The sequence below is a fragment of the Leptosomus discolor genome, chromosome 17 (assembly GCF_034619465.1).
Source record: "Leptosomus discolor isolate bLepDis1 chromosome 17, bLepDis1.hap2, whole genome shotgun sequence".
Lineage (NCBI taxonomy): Eukaryota > Metazoa > Chordata > Aves > Leptosomiformes > Leptosomidae > Leptosomus > Leptosomus discolor.
The window spans coordinates 2843337-2867145 of NC_141407.1; the positions used below are offsets into that span (position 1 = coordinate 2843337).

Sequence of the window (23809 nt, forward strand, 5' to 3'; positions counted from 1 at the left end):
AAGCCTAGGCAGGTGTACAATGCACCAGCAGGCCTGGGAACACGCATCACTCCTACTCGATACTAGGGACATAGACAAATGAGATGGCAACAGAACATTCCTACAAGACACGACTTGAATTTATGTTTATTTTATATATATATTTATATATATACTTTAGTATAGATTAAACTGGGTGGGATTTTATCATATACATTTTTTTGGTATAATACATGAGAAACAGGAACGGGAACATAGCAAATATAAATCAGTACATTCCTTGAGTGAACTCTGCCACACTGAGACTGAAAAATTGCATGCAATGGGGAGACAGAGAGAAGGGAAACCAGTTTTACTTAAAAAAAAAAAAAAAAAAAAAAAAAAGAGACAATCTAGGTACAACCATCAATAGAGGAGCAGCACTATATATGGCAAACCTGTATAAATTAAAAATTCCACTCTGACATCTACTATGCTTTAAAGTGCAATGAAGCCCGATTTATCTACCTACAGAATACCGGAAAGATTACCCCCTCTCCCCATTCCAATCCATCCCTAAACAAAAAAAAAAACCACAAACCAAAAAACCAATAAAATAAATCTAAAGGCTATACATTATCCACAGTCCTATAGAGATGCCTACATCTACTCAGTAGCACCAAGAATCTGATACGGGTGTAATTAAAATCAATTAAAACTCAGGAGCAATGCTAACATCTGTTTGCTGCTTTTGCAGACCTCCTGCCCTTTGTTAGTGTCTTGGAGGAGAAGCAGCTCTCCCTGTGCTGACAGTGAAGGCGACAGTGTCCTGTCCTCTCTCTGTCACCGGCTGAGCTGTTTGGCAGCAGGCTACAGGTGCACACACACGGACACAGCACAGTGAGAGCAGCTGGTGGTTACACGAAGGGGACGGGACGGGAAGGGAAGCCAAGGCCCCAGGGGCGTGCGTGGGTGTCGTATGTACACGCGCACGTGGGTGCATGTGCTTGGGGGGGGCGGGACTAATCTACACAGAGGTGAAGGGTTGTGCGAGTCCACACCACGAGCCTCTTTGGTGAGAGGTGATGGGAAGGGGAGGGAGGGAGAGAAAGGGAGTCAGCACAGTCCCCTTCTTGTGAGCCTCTGGTTGTGTTGTCTTCCAAGGCGGGGGGCGCCTGTGTGCCACAGTTCATCCGTCTCCACATGCCACCTCCCAGCTGGCCTCAGTAGCCAAAGGTCTCCTGGGAAGCATAGACCATGTAGAGGAAGCCATCCTCGTCCTTCTCCTGCTCGTAGATCTCCGAGATGGGGGTAGACACGCTCACCATGCTGTGTTGGTTCACCAGCAGGAAGAAAGCCTGCGTGGGATTCAGCTGCAAGCGACGCCTGTGGGGTCAAGGGCAGGAGGGCCTGGGTCAACCTAGCTGGGTAGGCACTGTGACATCACATTCTACCTCCCCCCAGCAGTGCTGCCCACACGGGGCCAGCCTGCACAGCTGGGACCTCCTCCCACACACTCGGGAGCCCAGTGTCTATGAGCCCAGCTGAGCTGCTTGGAGCTCCAAGGCCTCCTGAGCCAGAACTCTGCAAAGCCCCTTTCTCCAAGCACTGCTGGCAAGGGCAAAGCAGAGGGGCCTCTTCCATCTGAGCTGAGGGATAAAAGAAGGGGATTGGAGTCCCCATTATCAGCCCATGGAGTGTCCCTGTGAGGGAGCAGTCACAGACTTGACCAGATGCTAAGAACCTTCCTCCTCTCGACACCCCAAACAGTCTGTACCACTACACAAGGATGCTGTGGTTCTCATGTCCCCATCCCCACCCTCAGCAGCTGCCTCATCCTCACCCCACCACTCTGTGTTCAGGGCCTGTGGGTGAGGACAGGCTCACAGCATGCCAGTTGGGGCCACCCCACTCACCGGATTATTTTGACCAATTCACTCATGTTGACGTGGTCTGGGACAAGGAACTTGGTCTTGTCCAGCACTGGCAGCTGTTTCTCCCCTTTATAGCGTTCGATGATGACCTGGGGAGAAAGTCAACGGCAGGGTTAGCCACAGTTTACAGTGCCCCAAGCACTGGCCTCATGCTCAAACACAAATCAAATTAGCACAAGTGGAAAAGTTGAGGTAAGGCCCCACTTTGCTTCACTCTCACAGGAAAACAAAACACAGAAATGAGCAGTGACCATCAGGTCGGCTTCAGCAAAGAGTCGTCTGCCTGAGCTAGATGGTGGAGAGCGTCCAAGATAAGTGAAGTAAAGCATCAACTGCTCTGGCTGGCTGAGAAACAGTAGGCATTAGTGGACAGAGTTAGCTACTTCCCTCGACACGCAGGAGACGCAGAAGAGGAGTGAAGTGTATTTGAACATCACTTTCAGACTGACCAAAACCACAGGTTTTGCTGGCTCGAGCTAAGGACTGAATTCATGGCGCACAACAAGACATTTTCCTTCCCTTTTGTGCCACAGCTCTGGACTGCTGCTGTTCAGCATCACCCTGCTTGCTCAGGAGGTGCTGCGGATGTTCCCAAAAAAGCAGTTTCTAGAAATCACTGTGAAGCCACCCAAGGCCTTCCTTCAGAAAGGAGAAGTTTGGATTTCGACAGTCCCACTCCTCATGTTCACACTCACACTGACTCCAAAAAAGGATCAAAAACCCATGGCTACTTCTCCCGTGTGCCACAACTGTGCGGTGAGCTTCCAGGGCACTTCAGCACAGCACCACCACAGCGACAGCCCAACCAGTCCTCCCCTGCAAGAGGTCTTGCTTGAGAAAGCTCTTACCACACCTACATTCTGAAACAGCTAAACAATTCTTTCTGTTCAGTTTTCCTGCTATTATATTTAATGAATTTCTTCTGTTAAGGAGTGTCTGCTGACAGGTAAAATTGCTATTCCAAACCAACTTGGAAACATTCTATTTGTATTCTAAGAAACAAGGTGGTGGGCAGGTAAAATAAGTAATGATGTTACTTATAAAGCTCAATACGTTCCCATTACACTTGTACTCTTAACACTCACGTCTCTCCAGTGCCTAGTTCTTTTCTCCACAGAAAGACACGTGTATACTAATCAGTTCATCGTCCCCTACAAGTTGAGACTGAACATTATTCTTCACTATAAGGCAAGGAGTTCCCATAAACAATTTCCCGAGGTCTTTTCCAAAAACACACGGGAGACTGCAAACGCCGTTGGAGAGTGGAGGGCTGGAGCAGCATGCAGAGATCAGGATTTCCAGAAGATGGCTCTGTGGAGCCACAAGGATCAGGCGAAGCTCCATGAACAAAGATTTGCCTTTCCCTTAACCATTCGTTGACACACTACTCTAGCAGCAGCAGCAACGTAACTCCTGCTGCCTGCCTACACCACAGCCAAATCAGACACTGGCTGGGATGCTGCGGCATCACTAGCGACCTGAGAAGGTCTGCCGAGTTCTCCAGACTGCAGGGCTTATCTCAAGACCCACCAGGATGAGCCAGGCTATGTTGCAGGCAGTATCCAGATGAGGGAGGGGGTGCAAGGAGCCTTGGCGAGAGCTCTGCATCTAAATGCCCTCTGAAGAGCCCATCCTGGACGAAGGTCACACAAGGGGAGCCCAAGGGCTGGACAAGCAGCATATGAAGGCCCCTATGAATCCACCAATGGAGTCTCACATAGGCCATGTCTCCTCTTGATACTGAGCAGGAGTGCCAGAGAAAAGGACCAGGGAAAGCCAGGTATTGCTCCTTTGGCCCCTTTTGCAAGATGGGGACCTGATGAAAGAACAATTTTCTGCAACAGACTAAACTGTGCATCAGGATGCCCCTTACCGACCTGCTAAGGTCCCTTCCTCCCTCCAGGAGGAGGGCAGGGGAAGGACAAAGACAAGCAGAAGCATCCTACTGTATTTCATTTGAGCCTTACTTGGACAGATGAGTATTTTGGCTACAGGGAGATGAATACTCTCAAGGGGCTGGATACTCACAACTGCCCTGGCCACTGGGAAACACGGAGGCAACAGCAGGACCTCGAGTTTTTAACAACAGTTTGCACAAAGGGGCAGCCACATGGCAAGTGTGCATATACCTTTACATGCAGAGGGCCCTGTACACCTGGGCTACACCTCATTTCTCACATCTAGCAGGAACAGAGGCAGACATCTCTAATTACCAGCCAGTTCCATTCCACAAAGAAAAGCCTCTCAATTAGTCCAAGAATGGGCTGAGAAGGATGCCCTGGCTGTCAAAGCAGCAGCTGCCTTGCACCCTGAGCAGACAGAGAGCCTGTCATGCAGAACAGCTCCAAGAGTTTCTGTTTCCAGAACATGAGCGGCTATTTGGGTAACCCAGCTATGGGAACAGGTGGCCAATGGACAAAACGTTCTTGTCTGGCTTTGGAGGGAAATGCATGATCAAATTATGATATGACATCCCTGTGCCTACACCCTGTCACCTCCCCTCCCGTATCCTCTTCCAAGCTGCTGCCTCAGGCCAGGAGGTTCCTCAGTGTGGGACACCTGCTCTTGCAGGAACCCACCACAGATCTCACTGCAGAAATAACATGAGCTGCGCACGAGTGGAAAGGCTTAGGGCAAAGTCTGGGGCCCTGGTCCCCTCGCAGAGGGGGCTTGGGCAGCATTTATAAACTCAACCTTTGTTCTGGGGACAGTCTGAAGAGGCGGAAAGGCAGGGAATGGGGCCAGATCTGGCAGCTTGACCAAGGCAGGGCTGCCACCACTCCATGCCCCGAGGTCCAAACAGCAGCAAGGCTGAGAATGTATTCCCAGAAGGCACACACACACAAATGCATATCTGTAACACGTATATACACCTATAGAAATGGCCAGCCACAGAGATCAACACAGACATGCAGAGCACTCAGGAACACAGGCAGCACCAACAACCTCATCCCGTCCCACTCCGGCTGAGCAGGGTGGAGGTCCTTTAGTGGGAATATATACAGTAACCCCGCTCAGTTGTTGATCCATCTTGAGCTATGTCAGCCCTGGACACTAGTCTGCAGCTCCCCAGAACAGCCCTTGCAGGAGCCCAGAGAAGGTTGTCCCTTTCTCCAAGTTCATAATGGGGGTTTCTGTCCACCATTGTGCTGGGGCAGGGCATTATTTGGGCTCCCTCACCAGCCACTGCGTGCTGCTTTGTGGGTATGCAGATGAGCTTTTTATCACATAACCTGACACCTCTCTGCATGGTCCAAAAACAACCTGAGCCTTCTCACCATGAGAGATGCCTCTCCCCTAACACACCCTCTGCAGCAGCACAGCCTGTGACTTACTAGGCCTCGCTGAATTTAGCATTACAGTGCTCTGGAAAATGGTTTGCTCCTGCTGCTGCCCAGCAGAAGCTATTCACAAGTGATTTTAGACTCTCCAAGGCTCATCGGAGCTGGCTTAAAGCTTGTAGCTGCTCCTCAACAGGCCCCGGTTCAATGGGTTCCAGAAAGAGAGCACTGGGGCTGACAGCAGGTGAGGGAGACGGGCAGGCATAAGCTCAGTCTACCCTCTAACAGGGCAGAAGATGATTTCTAAAGAATCTGCTGAGGCTGTGGATGAAGGTCCCAGTGAGAAGGCAAGAAGCTCTCTGCTTGCTCTGACTGCCCAAGGAGGAGCCACCCTGCAGCTGCCTGCAAGGCTCCTTCCCAGCAGAGCAAAGCATGAGCAGCACCTCACTGCCAACACAACCATGCCCTTCTCAGTAAGAGCTGTGTGTTCCTGGGGTCAGCACTTTTTACCACAGAACTGCAGCCAGCTTTGGGGAACGCAGAGACAGCAAAGGAGCCCCTGGCATGAGGTGGATAGGGAAACACTGGGGAAGCCCCAGCTCCTGCCTGTCTCAGTATTACATGTGCCAGTGAGGTGTCCTGGGAGGGGACTTCCCTTCATACACAAGCAGAGAACTCCAGGCCTCAGGCAGAGTCCAGGTTATCTACTGCTTTGTCCCTGGTGGGCTCAGACAGACATACCACCAGCTCTCTCCCCCCATGTGTAAGTAGCACAGCCCCTTCCTCGGCCTCTTCTGGAAGTACCTTCATGGAAACAGGAGAGGAAAGCCTTTCCCTGGGCACAATGCCAAGCCATACACTCTGCAAATCCTCCTGGCCCTCTGTCAAAGCAAAAGAGGACTCACCCAAGGGCTCTGAGTAGAAACTGGAGATGCAAGAAGAGGGCAGCAGCTGCAGCACAGCTTGCTGTGATTTCTGCCAGCAATAAGGGCGTGAACTGGGCCATCTTTTCCCTAACTCCCCCTGGACTGTGGGCTCAAACCCCTTTGCTAATTCAGAGTACCTCTCCAGGGAAGCCAGGCACATGGCAAACATAGCTCCTGCCTTTCACAGAAGTCCAAGACCTTCCTACAGCCAATTTGCCTGCCCTGCACCGCTCAGACCCACAACGATCCCCCCTACACCACGCTCTGTTCTGCAGTGCGAGGCTTTGCTCGCAGCCCTAGCAGTGAAAGCTATACAGTGGCTTGCAGGAACTTTGCCATGTAAAAGAGAAGAGACAGCATCAAACCTGGTGTCAGGGGCTAACTGGGACCAGGCCTTTAGAGATACCAATGACACAAACACAGCTGGACCCCCCAAGGCCTTCAACACCCTTCTCTCCTCATTCTTTTTACTGCTTCAGCAAAACTCGCAGCTCAATGTAGCCTGCCCTGTTGTGCCAGTCAGCCCAGGAAAGCAGAGCAGCTGGGCATTTAGCCCAGACCCTCATCCTCTCACAACGCTTGCACTCAGGACACTATTAAGGACAGTAAGTCACTGAACAAAGAGGTCACTGGAGCAGGTGTGGGAAGGCTCAGGTCTGTGCCACAGCTAAACCTCCCCACGCACACACAGCTCCCCAGACAATCCCACCAGGGGCCAGGTCCTGATGACACAGAACCCTTCTCCTGGGGCACGTGGTGTTTGGCCCCAACACAAAAAGCACTCAGCCATGGAAGCTCTCCCACCACGTTTCAGTAATGGAGGTACGATTCTGCATGCGGATGCAGAGCTCTGGCTCCCTCTGTTCACTTCCCAGGCAACACGCATTTGTGTACAGGCACACGATATAGGCATGTCTGTGTATTTTATGCGCAACTTATTTCTAGTCTGTCCTTAAGGCATTGTAATTAGCTCTGCCACAACTCTGGAGAAATGCAACAGAGCCAGCCTAATGCCATGAAAACCATGTTAAAAGCAGTGCTCAATAAATGAGTAGATGATATGGCATACTGGTATTCAGTGTGCTGTAAGGGGCAAGCCCTGCTCTACTGAGCTGACAACATGTGGACGCCACAGTGGCGGTGGAAGAGAAGGAAGAGAAATAATTCTTTTTGCTAGATGATGCTGTGCTAAAATCAAAAGAGCAGCAAGGCAGGAATGGACCTGTATGTGCCAAGAGCAGTTTGAAACATTAAGCCTTGAAGATTAAATACTGAGAGGTTGTATGCAATTTTAAGACAATGCTGATGTTTATCCAACACAGAGTGAGCAGAACTAAGAACATATCCCATTTTTGGGTCATACAGGCTATGGTATTGCAAAAACTAACTTGAGCAAGCCCCAAGTATGTTATTTCTTTAAGTTCTCCATCTTTTCAGGAAAAAAAGCAAACACTCAGCTAGGATATCAAAAGCACACACACAGCCAAAGAGAAAGACAGTATATTAGGTCTGACATGGGCAGGAAGAACTGGAGGCAATTCATGGAGTTTCACCTACACATGTCAACAACATATGCTGGGAAAGCATAGAACGGCTGTGACTGCTTGGCTGCTGTGGTGAGAATTAATCCTAACAGAGTCTCTTTGCTTTCAATACAGTGAAGATCATCTCACACTTCTTTCTCTGGGCAGATGCAGAGAAATCCTTACCAGGTTATCCAGGAAAAGTCAGGAGCTACTGCAACAACAACAACAACAACAAGACAAAGGCCATTTCAGAGTTTTCTCCTGCTGCAGTAGCTTGGAAGTAGATTTGAGATCAAATCAGTTCCTTGGGCAGGCATGAAGTTTAAGAGAAAGACTGTATTTTGCACTGCTGAGAATGTGGTCTACTATTGAGCAGCTGGCATGCACAAAGCACTGGAGTCTTATGGAGAATGTCCTGTGCTGCTTCTGGGGAGCAAAGTTTTGTATCTGTGGCTGGCTGGTGAAGGCTATCCAGCAGCACAACGGGGTCATGAGAACAAAGTCTAATGCAGAACAGCAAGAACAATAACTCACCGGGATTTTGTTTGGATGCTGCTCTCGGATCTGCTGTACTTCTTTACAACGATCCGCTGGAAAGAGAGAAGCAAAGAAACGAAGTTAGAAACACTGCGCTGTGCTAGTTCAGACAAAAACGAGGTAACCACCCTGCAAGCCACAAACTGACAAAGAGGGACACTGCAAAAGAAACGTACATTCTGTTCATAAGGCCTTTTCTGAACATTTTGAGGCAGTGAGATGGTCAGCCAGATGTCAGCTTCAGTGATCAACACTTCATGCCTTCCTACCACCCCAATCAACCCCCAAGGCAGGGACATGCCACCCTGCCCAGAGAGGTTGTAGAGTCTCCTTCTCTGGAAATATTCAAAACCCCCTGGATGCGATCCTGTGCAACCTGCTCTAGGTGAACCTGCTTCAGCAGCGGGGTTGGACTCGGTGATCTCCAGAGGTCCCTTCCAACCCTGACCATTCTGTGAAAACTGGGCAACACACATGGAAACCAAATGACTTAAATGAGACCATAAGTATTACAAAACTGTATTCCCAAATCTACTTTAAGCAAATGATGCTCATGACCATCAGTGCTGGGCAGCAGCACAGCTTTAGGGCTCAGCTCTGGAAGTTCAGGCTCTTTGTGTCTCCTGGGTGCTTCCCCAGAGGAGATGATCATCCAACTGGGGCTGGGTTTTAGCCATTTCCTTCTGCCTGCTGCATACTTCCAAGCACTATCTGGCACAATGCCTCAGTCCAAAAGAGACAGGCTTTGCCAAGGAGGACTCCTTCACTATCGCAGATCTACATAATAGCTGACAGAAAGTATTTCTGAACCTGTCGTGGAAACAGGAAATAAAACTTAAGCAAGATGACCCATGTACTAGAAGATTTTTTCTGCAGTTGTTCTCACACTTTCTAACTCATTTTCCTCCAGAGTTCACATTTACTGACACATACAACAAGCAGCATACAAAAGCTCATACACTCTTCGAGCTTACAGAAGAATTTCAATGCCCCCTCACTGCTTTACTAGAGGGCCCTCCACTTTCCACAATTCAAAGCAACAGAAAGGAACGGAGAAGCCATGCCAGGGCCAGGTACAGCTCTGTGTGCGCTCTTCCTGGGACACTACAGACCTACGCTCCTCCTTGCATTACCATTACTCTGGGAAGTGCTTCACAGCCTATAATCATAGAATCACAGAATGGTTTGGGTCGGAAGGGACCTCAAAGATGATCTAGTTCCAACCCCCTGCCATGGCAGGGACACCTCCCACCAGACCAGGTTGCTCAAGGCTCCATCCAACTTGGCCTTGAGCACTGCCAGGGAGGGGGCAGCCACAGCTGCTCTGGGCAACCTGTTCGTGTCTCACCACCCTCAGGGTGAAGAACTTCTTCCTTAATATCTAGTCTAAACCTGCCCTCTCCTAGCTTCCAACCATTACCCCTCATCCTGTCACTGCAGGCCCTTGTAAAAAGTCCCTCCCCACCCTTCCTGCAGGCCCCTTCAGGTACTGGAAGGCCGCTATAAGGTCTCCGTGGAGCCTTCTCTGTTCCAGGCTGAACAAGCCCAACTCTCTCAGTCTGTCCTCATAGGAGAAGTGTTCCAACCCTCCAACCACCTTGGTAGCCCTCCTCTGGACTTGCTCGAGCAGCTCCATGTCTTTCTTGAGTTGGGGGCTCCAGAGCTGGACAAGTATTCCAGGTGGGGTCTCATGAGGGCAGAGCAGAGGGGCAGAATCACCTCCCTTGACCTGCTGGCCACATTTCTTTTGATACAGCCTAGGATGTGGTTGGCTTTCTAGGCTGTGAGCACACACTGTTGGCTCACGTTCATCTTATCACCCACCAGCACCCCCAAGTGCTTCTCCCCAGGGCTGCTCCCAATCCACTCATCGCCCAGCCTGTATCTGTGCTTGGGGTTGCCCTGACCCAGGTGCAGGACCTTACACTTGGCCTTGTTGAACTTCATGAGGTTGGCCTGGGCCCACCTCTCCAGCTTGACAAGGTCCCTCTGGATGGCTCATCTGAAGTGCCCAGGGAAAGTAGTTTCATGGATCACAGCAGGGAAGCCAGTGGGTGAAGGCCAATGACTAAGGACTGCCTAGAAATACAAGATCTGAGTATTGCAGGATCTGTCACAGGATCATCCTGCCACACACACAGTCGCCAGCACAGCACCTGCTTCAAGCCCGACTCCCCTTACCTGCTTCACACAGTCCCAGTCCCTCATGACCCACCAGGATCATGCACATCAGGCCAAGTGCATGTGTTTGAGTGTGTTTTCTCCCCACAAACATTGAGCATTTCTCCTCTAAACACTTGTCCTAGGTTACAGTGTAAAATGTGCCAAAAGGAAAAAAAAAAGTATTCTATTACCATCTTCAGGAGCTGTTGAGACCAGGTGGGGCGGTGCTCCCTGCCTCCCCCCTCTGGACTATCTTCTGTCAATGGGCACAACAACGCGCCTTATCGCCTGACCCATCGATAACTCGCTCCTGGGCTATCTCCTGTTAATGGCCCATCAAGGAACTGCCTCACGACTCCCCATCCCAGTGTGAGATGCTCCGCCCGGGGGGGGGGAGGAGCCAAGCAGTCCATGCCAAATAAAAACGGAGATCTCCAACACCCTAGCAGCCTTCTTCCACTGGATTCCCAGAGGAGTTTTTCCCCCCCACTGGAGTTCCAGAGGACAAGAGCTACCTACCTACCACCGGACCTTTGGAGGAAGACCAGACCCTTTTACAAGATCGCTGCTTCAACAGAACGACACCCATCGCTTCAGGAGGGCTGCAGCCAGCATCTTATCGGACTGCTACTGCCCCCCTAACAGGGGGTCAGGTTGTATTTCTGACTCTGTCAGTGTAAACCAGGGGGTTGTTTGTTTTTCCCTGACTTGTGTTATATATATATACATATATATATATTAGTAAAGAACTGTTATTCCTATTCCCCATATCTTTGCCTGAACGCCCGTTAATTTCAAAATTATAATAATTTGGAGGGAAGGGGGTTGCACTTTCCATTTCAAGGGAGGCTCCTGCCTTCCTCAGCAGACACCTGTCTTTCAAACCAAGACACCACTCAATAAAACCCTATTGCTTATAAATTGAATTTGGCTAGATACTACTTTGGGAAGAGACTGGAGTTTCTTTAGAGGCCACGAGACTACAAAATCACCAGATAACAGAAGCTTTTGAGCACCATTTCTGTCTCCTCTGAGAGGCAAATCGCTCTCTGCTAGGAACTGCTAGACCTTTCTTCTGTAGGACTCAATGTGCTAGCAAGACAGAGCAAGATTATTTGGATTTAATGGAAAATTTGGGCATATTTGTTTTGGATTTTATGACTGAAGATGTAGTTCCTCATGTTTCCTCTTCCCCCTCTCCAACGCTCCAGGGCATGCAGGGTTATCCTTGTGATACAAACAATTTTCCCCTGAGGTCCCAATCAGCAAGGAGTTACACAGAAATCAGCACTGCATGTGACGCTGGTACAACAATGCTGCTTCAGGAATGTTGAAGGACACAGTGACAAGGGGAACCCAGCACACAAGCACCCAAGGCACAGCACCCAACCCGAAACGTGTGCCTCCGCTCCCCCTCACCGCCTTCTGCAGAGCTCTGCTCCCACGTGTTCCTTGCATAGGAGCTTCAGCAGGACAGAGCATCTGAAAGGCTGGAGATGCAGAGCATGAGTGGACAACACTTATCAGCATAAGTACTTTAGGCAGCTTGACTGCAGTCAACTCAAGACTTGCTGGATATTAACAGAGCCTGCAGAAAGCTGTGTCCTCTGGCTGGTTTCTCCAGCTTCAGTATCCACCCCATCCTGAATCTCTCTCCACACTGTCAGATGGCCATGTGGATGAACTTCCTAGACATCATGCATTTCCCTGTAGGGTCACAGAGCTGTTTGCATAGGAAGCCCCAACAATATAGGTAATTACGAGAAGCATCTGAGAAGCAATTCGCTGAAGGCAAATTTGCAGCCTTTGCATGTTACCGTGGCTCGAAACGTGAAAGAGCACCCAACTAGTCTAGGCTGCACACGCCAAAGGGCAGCCACACACCTGATACCCCTTCTTGCTCCCTGGAAGCATGTGGTGGGTTGACCCTGGCCAAAATGCCAGGTGGCCACCAAAGCCACTCTATCACTCCCCCTCCTTAACTGGACAGGAGAGAGGAGAGAAAAAAAAAATAACAACAGGCTTATGGGGTTGAGATCAGGACAGGGAGATCACTCAGTATTTACCATCACGGGCAAAACAGACTCGACTAAAGGAAAATGTGATTTATTACCAATTAACTCAGAGAGGAGTAATGAGAAATAAAACCAAATCTTAAAACACCTTCCCCCCACCCTTCCCGGGCATAACTTTGATCCTGATTTTTCTCCCTCCTCCCCCCCAGCAGCATAAGGGGAAAAACAGGGAATGGGGGTTGGGGTCAGTTCATCACACTGTTGTTTTCTGCCGCTTCTTTCTCCTCAGGGAGAGGACTCCTCACACGTTTCCCCTGCTCCAATGTGGGCTCCCCCTCATGGAAGAAAGTCCTCCATGACTTCTCCAGCATGAGTCTTCCCACGGGTTCAGTTCTTCATGAACTGCTCCAACGTGGGTCTCCTCCATGGGGTGCAGTCCTTTGGGAACCGACTGCTCCAGCGTGAGCCCCCTCACGGGGTCTCTGGCAGCAAACCTGCTCCAGCGTGGGCTTCTCTTTCTCCACAGGCCACAGGTCCTGCCAGGAGCCTGCTCCGGTGCAGGCTTCCCACGGGGTCACAGCCTCCTTCAGGGATCCACCTACTCCGGCGTGGGGGCCCTCCACGGGGTGCAGGCAGTCATCTGCTCCACCGCCATGGGCTGCAGGGGGACAGCCTGCCTCACCGTGGTCTTCACCACAAGCCGCAGGGGGATCGCTGCTCCGGCGCCTGCAGAATCTTCTCCCCCTCCTTCTGCACTTGGTGTCTGCAGGATGTTTCTCTCTCGTATTCTCACTCCTCTCACTCGCTGCAATTACTGCTGTGTAACAACTTTTTTCACTCTCTTAAATACGTTCTCCCAGAGGCGAAAAACGCTGTCGCTGATGGGCTCGGCCTTGGCCAGCGGCAGGTCCGTCTTAAAGCCGGCTGGCATTGGCTATATCCGACAGAGGGGAGACTTCTAGCAGCTTCATACAGAAGCCACCCCTGTAACCCCCCCGCTACCAAAACCTCGCCATGCAGACCCGTTACAAAGCATCATCAACTCCAGCCCATGGCTAGCAGCCATCACCACCTTCGCTTCCACAGAGGAACCAGAGGTGCACCGTGCCCATCACAGTGAAAAAATACACCACACAGAGAATAAAACAGTACATCATCTATCCAGCTACGCATCAGTGTCTCAAGATCCCACCCCTGAAACCACAGTCCTTTGTCCCCTGAGGGGCGCAGGCTGCAGGTGCCTCGGACAGAGGCAGACCAGGCTGCTGCTGCAGTGCGTTTCTTCCAGGCCTCGCTGACTCCACACTCAGCAGGAGTTACGGGCACAAGCCACCAGTGATAAAGCTCTGAACTAGCCTCAAGGCTCCTGTACCATGGTGGCAGCTCCCCTGTCCCACTCTTAAGACCTGCCACGTGCCCAGGACCTGGTCCCTCTGGTCAGATGGGCCCAGGGCTTTTGCAGCCTTTTTAATCTCAGAGGACCCTGTGGGAGATGGCTGATTTGCAGTTACCACAATGCAATGACAGCAGGTGCTGCTTTGCTCCAGGGGCTGCTGGATCCCTTCAGCAGGTACGTGTGACTGCAACTACAAGCACCTAAAGCACTGCACGTCTTCCTCTGCCCAGGAGATGCCCATTTCAGAAACTTCATTCAGGAAGGCACTTGGTAGCAACCCCACCTAAGCTGTTCAGGTGCCTGAAGATTCAGGCAGAAGTTTCCTAAGAACTCTGCCAAGGAGCGCAGTCAGTCCCATCCTGGCCTTGGAGATCCAACCAAGCAGGCTTGGGAATCAAGAGAAGCTCTCCTGCATCAAACCCTGCACAAGGGTAATTCCTGTGCGCACAGTATTTCAGGTGCCAGAGATCTCCCACAAGAAATAGGCGATGGTCACTCACACCCTCCTCAGCCTGCAGTGGCAGCTAGAGGCTGAGCCTGTGTCTCATGAAAGCATCTTCAACATCACACAGCAAGGAATGGCTATACATACCACCTTTAATTTAATGAATGTGTAGTCCAATCTAAGTCACAGGAATAAAGAGAAAACCGTTAAAGGGCAGTTCAGAGGCACCAGTGGAGATGCCAGCCTAGCACCCAAGCTCACGCTACGTACGGCACTGCAGACAGGTATGCTCCCTCCACCCTTCCACTAGCAGGGTCTGCACACTCACATTTCACACACAACAGGTCTGATTTTCCAAGCCTTGTTCTTCCCCTGCAGCTCCCCCAAATTATAGCTGTGCTAACTGAGGCTAAGACTTTCCCCTTTCCCATAGCACCTGGCTATAGTTAATCCTTAGTCTATATGTAAAGTGAACCAGAACTGTTTACACCACTCAGTCCCTATCTACTTTTTTCCCTCTGGCTCCTCCTCGCTGCAGGGAGGAGCAAAACACCACACCTGATTTCAGCAGCTCAGGGCCTCCAAGCAAGTGGGGGGTGAAGGGGCTACAGCCAGCTGCTGTTTGGAAGGAGCTGAGCAAAGATTAATGAGCTGCACACAGGGAAAAGCACAGTCTCTGCTCCCAGGTGTGGGCACTGCACACCTGCCACGAGCCAGTGCCAGGATGCGAGAGCTCAAGATGGCAGCAAGGTAAAACACACATACTTTTTATTGGTTATTCCTAGCAAAATTTCACTGCTAGGTCCTACTGAAAGACAGGAGTATTTTTGCAGCACTGCATATGCCAGGAAAATTGCCTTTCTCCTCCAACTGCTGTTTCAACTGTTAAGTACCAACAGCAAAGCTTGCAAATTGCCCAAAACACCAGAATCTCAGCTGTTTCCTTAACTGAGGTCCTTCCCAAGCTGTTCTCCCAAAGATGCGGGCACACAACGTATCCCATGGCAATGCAGGAAGAGATCATCGTGAGTTAAGGAGAACAGCAGAAAATTTTAAGCCAGACTTTCTGAGCATTAACCTTTTTATCAGCAGTGGCCAGGAATCCTGGCTCTGGGAGACAGGACTCCGCTGTGCTGGGTGCTGTGCAGACACAGGATGAAAGGACAGCCCTGGATGCAGAAGAGCTTAATCAGAGAAAAGATACAGACGGTGGAACAGAAGGAAAACACATGGCAAGTTCTCCAACAGTGCAGTTGCGTAAGGGACAGCATTCTTCAGGAGACACTAGACAAACACTGGTCAGGCACTGGTGCTGCTCCAGGGCAGCAGATGGACACTATGACAAGCCCTGCTGCCTGTGACCAAAGAGAAAGCTGTTAAAAAAACACCATTAAGAAAAAAACATCACCTGGGAATGTCAGCAACATGCTACCAGGTCAACAGCTCCTGAGCTGAGCAAGAGCTGTGTGTGGAAAGCAAAGCAAGAGTAGAAATTCAGCCATGAGCTACTGCCTTCCCTGTGGTCCCACATCCCAGGACTCGAAGGGAGCATGCAGACATCCCTGCACTTGCAGCAGGCTGCCAGCCCTGTGGCTTTCTTACTGCCATCCACAAGACCCTCTGCCAGCCAGCTTGGGGGTGGATCCACCTCTGACCTGAAGCAGATGCAAAAATGAACATGTTTCTTCAAGAAGCTGCTGCGGTCAGTCCCAGGGCAGAGGGTTGCTAGAACATGGTCCTCTCTCCAAGGGATTTTTTGCAAGGAGAGGAGGAACTGGATGGTTTAAAACCAGAGTACGTCTGGGATGAGCTGGCAGCTGCTGAAGACACGGGCAAGTTATGCAGGTCATTCCAGATGAACGTCAATAAATATTTTTGTAATATCACACCACCCTGAGGCCAGACACCTCTAACCACCAGGAAATACACCCCCGTGTATGTGTGATGGCTCACACAACAGCTGACCTGACCTGTCCTTGCCCAATGCTGGAGAGCTCTTCTGAGGCCAGTGGCACTGCAGGAGGAGCAAGAGGAGACTCCCACATCCAGGAAAGGAGGGCAGAGCTTACGAGGCCAGCCGTGCCCTGGGAAAGCTTCCCTCGCTACAGCTGTCCTCACTACTAGGAAAGGGTTGTTGTCCCAGGCTACATAGGACAGCAGTGTTGCAGAAACGTGACAGTGATTCTGATCGTTGGTCATATTTTACTACTTCTGTCTGCAAAGCTGGGGGGCTCCAGACAGGATGAATGACTCGGGACCAAAATTACACTGTTTTGAACTTAACATCTGATAGAAAGTGTGTCTCTGCAACATGACGTAGGTACAGCCTGATGCTCCACTGTCACAGGAAGGTATTACCAACATGAACGTGGAACAACTGATCACCTGTCTGCATGACTATCCACTTTGTTGTTACAGCTTCGTTACAAGACCTGTCATCTCTGGAAGGATTTTTGAATGCTGAGCTCCTAGAGCCAGGTGACTGCAGAAGGATCTCAGCAGTCTTGTTCATTTGCGTAAGTTCCAAATCTCCCTGGCTCCAGAGCAGGGCTTGAAAAAGGATTTTAAAAGACAAACAGGAACGACCTTCACTTTTTTTAGCAGTTTCAAAATTTGACTAAGCATTATTTTGACCCCAGCTTCAGCAATGAGTATTTGTATCTGGCAAATCCACGATAAGGGCTCAACTTGTGACCAACCAGAGCCACACAACAACTGTGAAGTCTAAGTTCATGTCAGGATGTCACTTGTTCCCTGGTTGCACGGTACCATGCCACCCCTGCCATGGGCCATGCAGGATGAGCACTGGACCTCCATCATTCAGCAGCTTAAAACAGGGCTTCCAACTCACTACACCTCCCGAGTATGGGGGGCAAATGGGCAATACCTTCAGTGCCACGTTTGGATGGCACACAGAGTATTTACATCGGAGCTCCAGATAAGGAACTGGGTTTTTTGCTCAATGTTTAATCACAGTTTCACTAGCCTTGGAGAAAGAACAGCAAGTTCCCTCCGTATGAGCCATCAGGAGGCTGTCCTCTGCAAGGGCTTCCCTCTGGCTTTTGTTTGACCTTTTCTTCTGCCTTGACAACCTTCACAATTATAAGCCCCCAAGGCAGCAGGAACACACTCAAATTTCTCAGAACACTTCAAATTGCTCAAAGAACCAGCACTCCTGACAGAGCTGTGTTTTAATGCACAACACCTCACACGTGGGCACGAGGAGACTTTGCACAGCCCAGGTCACTGCTATTTGTGCACAAACATGCCTGGACACGCGCGGATTTGCAGGGCCTATCTGGGGAGACATGCCAGACACAAGAGTCTTTAATTTATTCCTTCATTTTCTCTCACAGCTTATTTCCAAACTGCCTTCTGAAGACAAAAGGCAGCAAACAACTGCATAACCACAGAGTCGGAGACGTTTACACGCTGCAGGTTGACCACAGAACATCACACAAGCAGGGTGACACACCAGAAGACCTCCTGACCATGATCCCCACTGAGACTGACCAAGGAAAGAACGCAGAAGCCAAGGCAGATGACTTGTCTGTGGCTCATGGCTACTCAATGGCAGAGGCAGCAAGAGTCTACCAGTCTTACAGCTCCCAGATTTATCAGTCTCCACCCTTCTGGCTCAAAGGGATATCTGAAGTTTTTGTAGCGAAGAAAGTATTAAGCAATGAACAAAGGATGTACAGGTTTTATTATTCCTGGCTGCCAGTCAGGACCTTTTGTTATATAAAAGAATAATAATTAAAAAAATTGGTATTTGTGCCTACATGTCTAGCTGGCATTTGCTCCGGATGTTTGCTCAGTTCTTCTTGTACTAACATTTTCTTCAATGCTGCTACTTAACCCCACATCAAATCACGTCACAGAACGTCCTCAGTAATTAATACAATTAGACATAGGCAGCTAAGTGTCAACTTGCAACAGCAGCCCCATTTCAAGGAACCCCTGCTCTTAAAGCACAACTGCTAGAGCTTGGATACCCCGAGCACAGAGGACGAGGACAAGCTGACCAACCAACCTCAGATCAAGACGCTTTTCCAAGCCACCAACAGGCAAAACCACTACGAGAAGCACAGGATGGAGCATGAGACAGGCGATTCATCCACTGCTGGTCTCTCAACTTCTACAAGCACAGCTGGCTTGCACCAGCTGAGCCCCCAGCAAAGGCAACGCTTCACTCTTCCCCAGAGCTAAGAAAAGAGGGAATTCAGCTCCACACACTGCCTTTATCTACCACTGCCTCTCCTCTAAAGAGAGGTGGCTTCCCAGAACTACAGACAGATCTCTCAGAGGACTGAACCTGGGATGGGAACACTCAGTCCAGAGAGGCTTAGGTCAAACCTCTGTCTTTGTCACCTACCCAGGGGCTCCAGCCGACCAACAGGACACGCGTACGTGCCTTACCGTGAAGTGCCTCCATTTCAGCAGGACGCTGGGGCGTGAGGCCAATTTTCAGTTAGCTGACCGGTCTAGGTGGAAGGTCCACATCCGTACCCGCACTGGTTATGCGCTGCACCGAGAATAAAGCTCGAAGCCTGTTGGCAGCCTTGCAGCAGCAGCAGCACAGCCGATTCAAAACAACCACCTCAAGAGCAGCAGGAGGCAGGAGCGCTACCCAACGCTCTGAAGGACATGCACTCTACGGGAAGTGCAACGGTGTCGTCAGGCTGCCGCACACCCTCGCTATAGCCAGGACACCCTGTTCCTTTGACACAGACCACAGCTTTGTTCTGGGAATTGTTTTGGACTCCTACAATGGATCTGACTACGCAGAAGGCAGCTGCCTCAGCGTCTGCAGTCGGGTTCGGCATACAAAAGCAGAGGGTTACTGCCAGATTTCACCCCCAGGAACCCAGACCAAAGATGCTTTGCTGCTGACCCGCCAAGGACAGGACCAGGTTACAATGCATCACTCTCTCACCAGCAATGGCACATCAGACCACAAGAGAAGTCAGCACTCAGTGCCCTCCACACACCGTGGCTCAAACCCCGTTTCGCAGACAGTCCCTTTTTCAAGTCCTCAACAATGAACAGAAATCCAGAAATTTTATTCAGGATAGACCCAAGACAAAGCAGATGAACGAGGAGAAGAAATTACGGAAAAATAAATCTCAAAAACCCAAGAAGGGGGAAAACACGCATTAAGGAAAGCAGAATCTTCAGCAAGGAGTGGCAGACCAAGACACTTGCTGTGAAACTGGAGCCTGGATGCCTTTTGTAAACAGTCATATTCCTGACTCTGCCTTTTCTCTGTTTTCTTGGAACCGTTCCACTTCTATAAAGTTTTGAAGCCTTAGAAACTCAGCCGTTCTGAGGGTACAGTGTCACTGGGATGTTTTCCATCAGCCCTCTCCAACTGCATTGTAAACAATCGCTTCCTGCTCCTGTTGTGTAATGATTTGAAGACGAAAACAAGCTGTATTTACTTTCTCCAACCCAGCAACTCCAGCCCTGACCCAAAGCAACTGCATGGGCTGCCAGGCCTCCTCCTCCTTCCCCTCCTCCTGGCTGAGCTCTGCAGACCAGTCAGCCGAGAGAGCAAAAGGGCAGAGGAAAGTACACAGAAACAAGGAGCACTTGCAGTTGCTGGCACCAAACTCCCTCACCCCCCTCTTTCCCTCCTGTGCTATTTTAATCCTGCTTTCTTTGAACTCCTCTGAGCCTTGGATTTCGGTTTCCTTCTGGCTCATACAAAGTCTGAGCAATCTGCAAAGGCAAACCAGACTCCTCCTGACTATAATAAGCTGATTCTCACCAGTTTAACAGCAGGTAGTTACTAAGGGTTTGATTTAGGACTGTGCTGCTTTTAATATACAGCTAAGGAGAACGCAGCAGGGTCCCAAGCAAGTACCCCAGGGCACCGAGACTTTTTATTCCTGTTTGTGCATGTTCACTTGGCTCATTTGCCATGACAGGAGAAGGCTGGGTAAGCATTCAAGGCCGGAAGGGCTGTGCCAATAAATTACCAAATGTTTACAGTTTCCAAGAAAGCAGAGAAGGGGTTGGATCAGCAGTTCAGTAGGAAAAAGCTCCAATTTTAAAACTCACATAGGAAACGCCCTCACCTGCGTTTGGACAGTACCTGACACCAAATGAGGCCTCGTTTGGCCTGAATACACCGATTTCAGCATTATTCAGGCAGTAAAGCTCAATCCATATCCTACCTCGTGCTGTAACCTGCCAGAAACATGCACCTTCCCCAATGCCAGCTGGCAAAGGTCAAGAGCAACAGTAGTTGATGTTTCACCTGACTTCACTATCAGGTCTGGCAATCAAATCTGGTACCTCCTGCGGTAACCTCCTTGTCACTTGAGTTTTCCCACCATGTACATCTGACAAAGGGATGGGTATGATGCAAGCATTAATTCTTCTCACTCTCCAGAACCACTAGAGAGGGCATATCAAATCTTTGGAACAACTACTCTAGTGCTAATGCGATGGGGAGCCTGGAAGGTAGTTTTTGCAGAGGTCGCTGTGCTGACAGTCAAAAGTGTAAAGACTGGACCCAGGGCAAGAGTGAAATGAGAATATTTACCTCTTGACCACTACTCTCACTCGCCTTGGAGGCTTCAGAGCCCCTTGTAGTCATCACCCCACCCCAGTTCCTCGGGTGGACAGAGAAGATAGGACACAGGAGGGCGACGGCTCGGTGAACACCCCACACCCGTTTTGGGCGGCTGCTGCTCCCCGCTCTGTAGAAAATGGGGGTCATCGGGCTCCCCCTCCCCTGCCAAGGGACAGCAGCCCCAGCCCACGCAAGTCCCTCTACAAACACCTCCGTGAGGAGCCCCGCCGCGGGGGGTGCCGGGCTCGGCGCAGGGCTCCGGCCACAGGCGGGGGGGGAGGGGGGGAGCTCCAAACACCGCCCGCTCCGGCGGGCGCGACCTGTCCTCCGGCTCCACCACCTGCCCCCCACCCCGGTACGGCCCCCGGTGCGGGGGTCGGCACCCCACCGCGCTGCCGCCCGGGATGACATCACCGCGCGGCTGCGGCACCGCCGCCCCCCAGCCCCCTCCCTTCCCGCGGCCCGGCTTCGCACGGCGGAGCCCGACGGCGGCCGAGCCTCCGGCCGCCCCGCAGCGGGTGGGGGAACCGCCCCGAAGGTCAGCACGGCGGGGAGGGCGCGGGGATCGGGACCTCACTCACCCACCCCACCCCACCCCACCCCACCCCTCCCCTCCCCTCCCCTCCCCTCCCCGCCCAGCTCACCGAAGGTGCGGCGCTGCTTGAAGGGCCGGTCCGAGGGCATGGCGGCCGGGGGCGACGGGCCGGACCAGGCCGGACCGTGACGTGGGTGCCGGCGGGCGGCTCCGTCTGTCGGCGCGGCCTGCGCTGGGGCTGCGGCGGAGCGGGCCGGTGACGTCACCGCGGCACGCCCGGCAGAGGCGGGGCTTGACCTTGGCCTTGGCCTCGCTGTGGGGAGGCGGAGACTCCCGGAGCCCCGCCCCCGCCCCCGCCAGTGCTCCGGGACAGCGGGAGCCCTCGGGCCAGGCCGGGGGCGTGGGGGGGGGGGCGGCGCCGCTGGCTCCGATGGGCGCAGCACCGCCTGGCCCGGCCTGGCCCACAGCCCGCAGCCCACGCTCCCGCCAGCACCAGGGTTCCCCCTCGGGTGGGCGCCTTTCCCCTGAACCGGCGGGCAGCTGCCACCGCAGCCTGTGGAGGGCCCGGTTTAGCGGCAGCCGAAGGACCCTCGGGCCCGGACTCCCGGGGGCTGGAGGGCCGGGGCTGCCGGTGCCCCCAGCGCGCAGCGGCTGCTGCTGCGGGTCCGGGCTCAAACGGCCCCGAGCACGGCTGAGGCTGCCTGCAGGGACGGCCCAGGCCCGGGTCAGCCTGCGAGCGGCTGCCGCCCGCAAACCCGGCCGTGGACCCGTCTCGCCGGGCCAGCCGGGTCTCTGCAGCTCCCAGGCCGCCTCTGACATCTCCCCGCCAACGAGCCCCTTGTTTCCCCCCTGCATTCGGAGCCGCGTCTGCACTCAGTATGTTAAAAGCTCGCAGCACGGCTGCAAATAGGGCAGGCTATTTCTGGAGCTGCTGTAAACGAGTCGAAAAACAACTGCAACAGAGCGTCAGTGTTTCACGATGAACCTCGTTCAACCCGCTGCAATGAGAGCCATGCCCCGCTGAGGCGATGTTCCGTGGTTTGCCGTGGATCGGCATGAGACACAAGCGGACGCAAAACGCCGAAGGATTAAGTACAACCTTGGTAAAAATAAAAGACACAAAAGAGGCATCCATTAAAAAGCTGCTCCGGTTATTAAAAGTGTCACCAATTAAAAATATATTTAACTACAATCAAACAAATTCTTTTCTCCTTGTAGAGGTTAGCCAAGAAAGGCACAATCCCTTTCACGGCTAAGGCCACGGATTTCCCTTGACCCAGCAGCAGCAGTAGGTAATTAAACACGTACTGGTGAGGAAGCGTCAGCTCCTCAGGCTCACTGTTATCGTTAACGTACAGTTACAGACACTGATTTCCAATGTAGGTCCTTTTAATCAGAAAACACGTAAGGAAAAGCAGTCATGTTGAATTAGACATGGCAAGCTGCTCAACTTTACCGACTGCATCCTCAGGCAAAGGACTTTTTATGACTATTGTTACAAAGTGTTAACCCCTTTTTGATGCCAGGCATAAGGAACTCTCTAATTGAGTGATCCGATCCCCGATTTCACCCACACAGACCTCATGGCAGGACTGGGGCCATAATTCTGTAGAGGATTATCGATTTATCTGGAGTGGGAGAAAGGACACTGGTTCATGGAAGCTCTAGAGCTTCTCACCACGTTAACGTCCTTACAAAAATGGGACACGGATCAAGGAAGTGTTACTTCTAAAAGAGCAGAGTATGATTTATGCACATCTTCCTTCAGCCCTCAGCTTTCCTGAAAAAAGTTGCACACACTAATGCCTCTCTTGCCTGTTCCTACTGATGTCCTTGGCAAAACTCCTTATTTAAGGAGGTGCACTTCAGATCCAAAAAACCCCGGGTCAGTCAAAGGTTTAAAGGAGATGGGAGGAGCCAGCTGCACCAACCCAGCACCAGCACGCTGTCCTAACCTCACCTAGGATCGCCAACGAGCTCTAGGCATGCCAGCACTCCCACAGGGCAAACACCACTGACAAAGGGGACCCCTGGGTGCTTGTGAAACCCTGCTCGTGGAGCGAAATCTCCCCGGAGGAATCCTGTTGTGCTGGTAAAGGAAGTGGATTTTGTCAACAGAAACAGTGTTGACACTCAGGCCTCTGCTGCCATGGCTGTGCTTGTCGGAGCTCTCCGACCCCGCACACCCCAGCTGCCCCAGCTTTTACTGCAGATTACACTGGTTCAAGGAGCTGCTCGAGCCCTGCTGACAGAATGGCAGCCTACACTGGTGTAACTACCTGTGCCAGACGTTCGTCCCCTACAGACGTAGCTACGCACGACAAGTGTTAAGATCAAAGACAGACGCCCCGTTCGTGAAGAGGAGCGCTGCCCAGCGAGAGCTCAGCCATCTCGGGCAGACGGAGCTGCTTGGGAGGGCGCTGGGGCGAACACAAGCTGGAGCAGCTTAAAAGAGCTGCTCTAAGATCCACAGAAGATGAGTTTCTACAAGCCCAGTTTTTGCAGCATTAATG

At 51.6% G+C, this 23809-nt stretch overlaps 1 protein-coding gene across 1 annotated transcript; it reads right to left on the reverse strand.

Annotated features, from left to right (window-relative positions):
* Nucleotides 1-160: 160 nt before the first annotated feature.
* On the reverse strand, nucleotides 161-21461 carry MAP1LC3A (microtubule associated protein 1 light chain 3 alpha). Its single transcript, XM_086474685.1, has 4 exons — nucleotides 21406-21461; nucleotides 8160-8215; nucleotides 1875-1981; nucleotides 161-1344 (listed from the first exon to the last, which is right to left on the reverse strand). Exons 1-4 carry the CDS (start codon nucleotides 21443-21445, stop codon nucleotides 1182-1184), a joined length of 366 nt encoding a protein of 121 aa, XP_086330811.1. The 5' UTR covers nucleotides 21446-21461; the 3' UTR covers nucleotides 161-1181.
* Between the last annotated feature and the right edge of the window lie 2348 nt (nucleotides 21462-23809).

What these genes read in the sequence shown, in the direction of transcription:
- MAP1LC3A (XM_086474685.1), bottom strand. Translation starts at nt 21,445, where the DNA reads ATGCCCTCGGACCGGCCCTTCAAGCAGCGCCGCACCTTCG. An exon ending in CAAGCAGCGCCGCACCTTCG is followed by an intron (nt 8,216 to 21,405) that starts GTGAGCTGGGCG and finishes CTCTCTTTCCAG; the next exon opens with CGGATCGTTGTAAAGAAGTA. An exon ending in GAATTGGTCAAAATAATCCG is followed by an intron (nt 1,345 to 1,874) that starts GTGAGTGGGGTG and finishes TTGACCCCACAG; the next exon opens with GCGTCGCTTGCAGCTGAATC.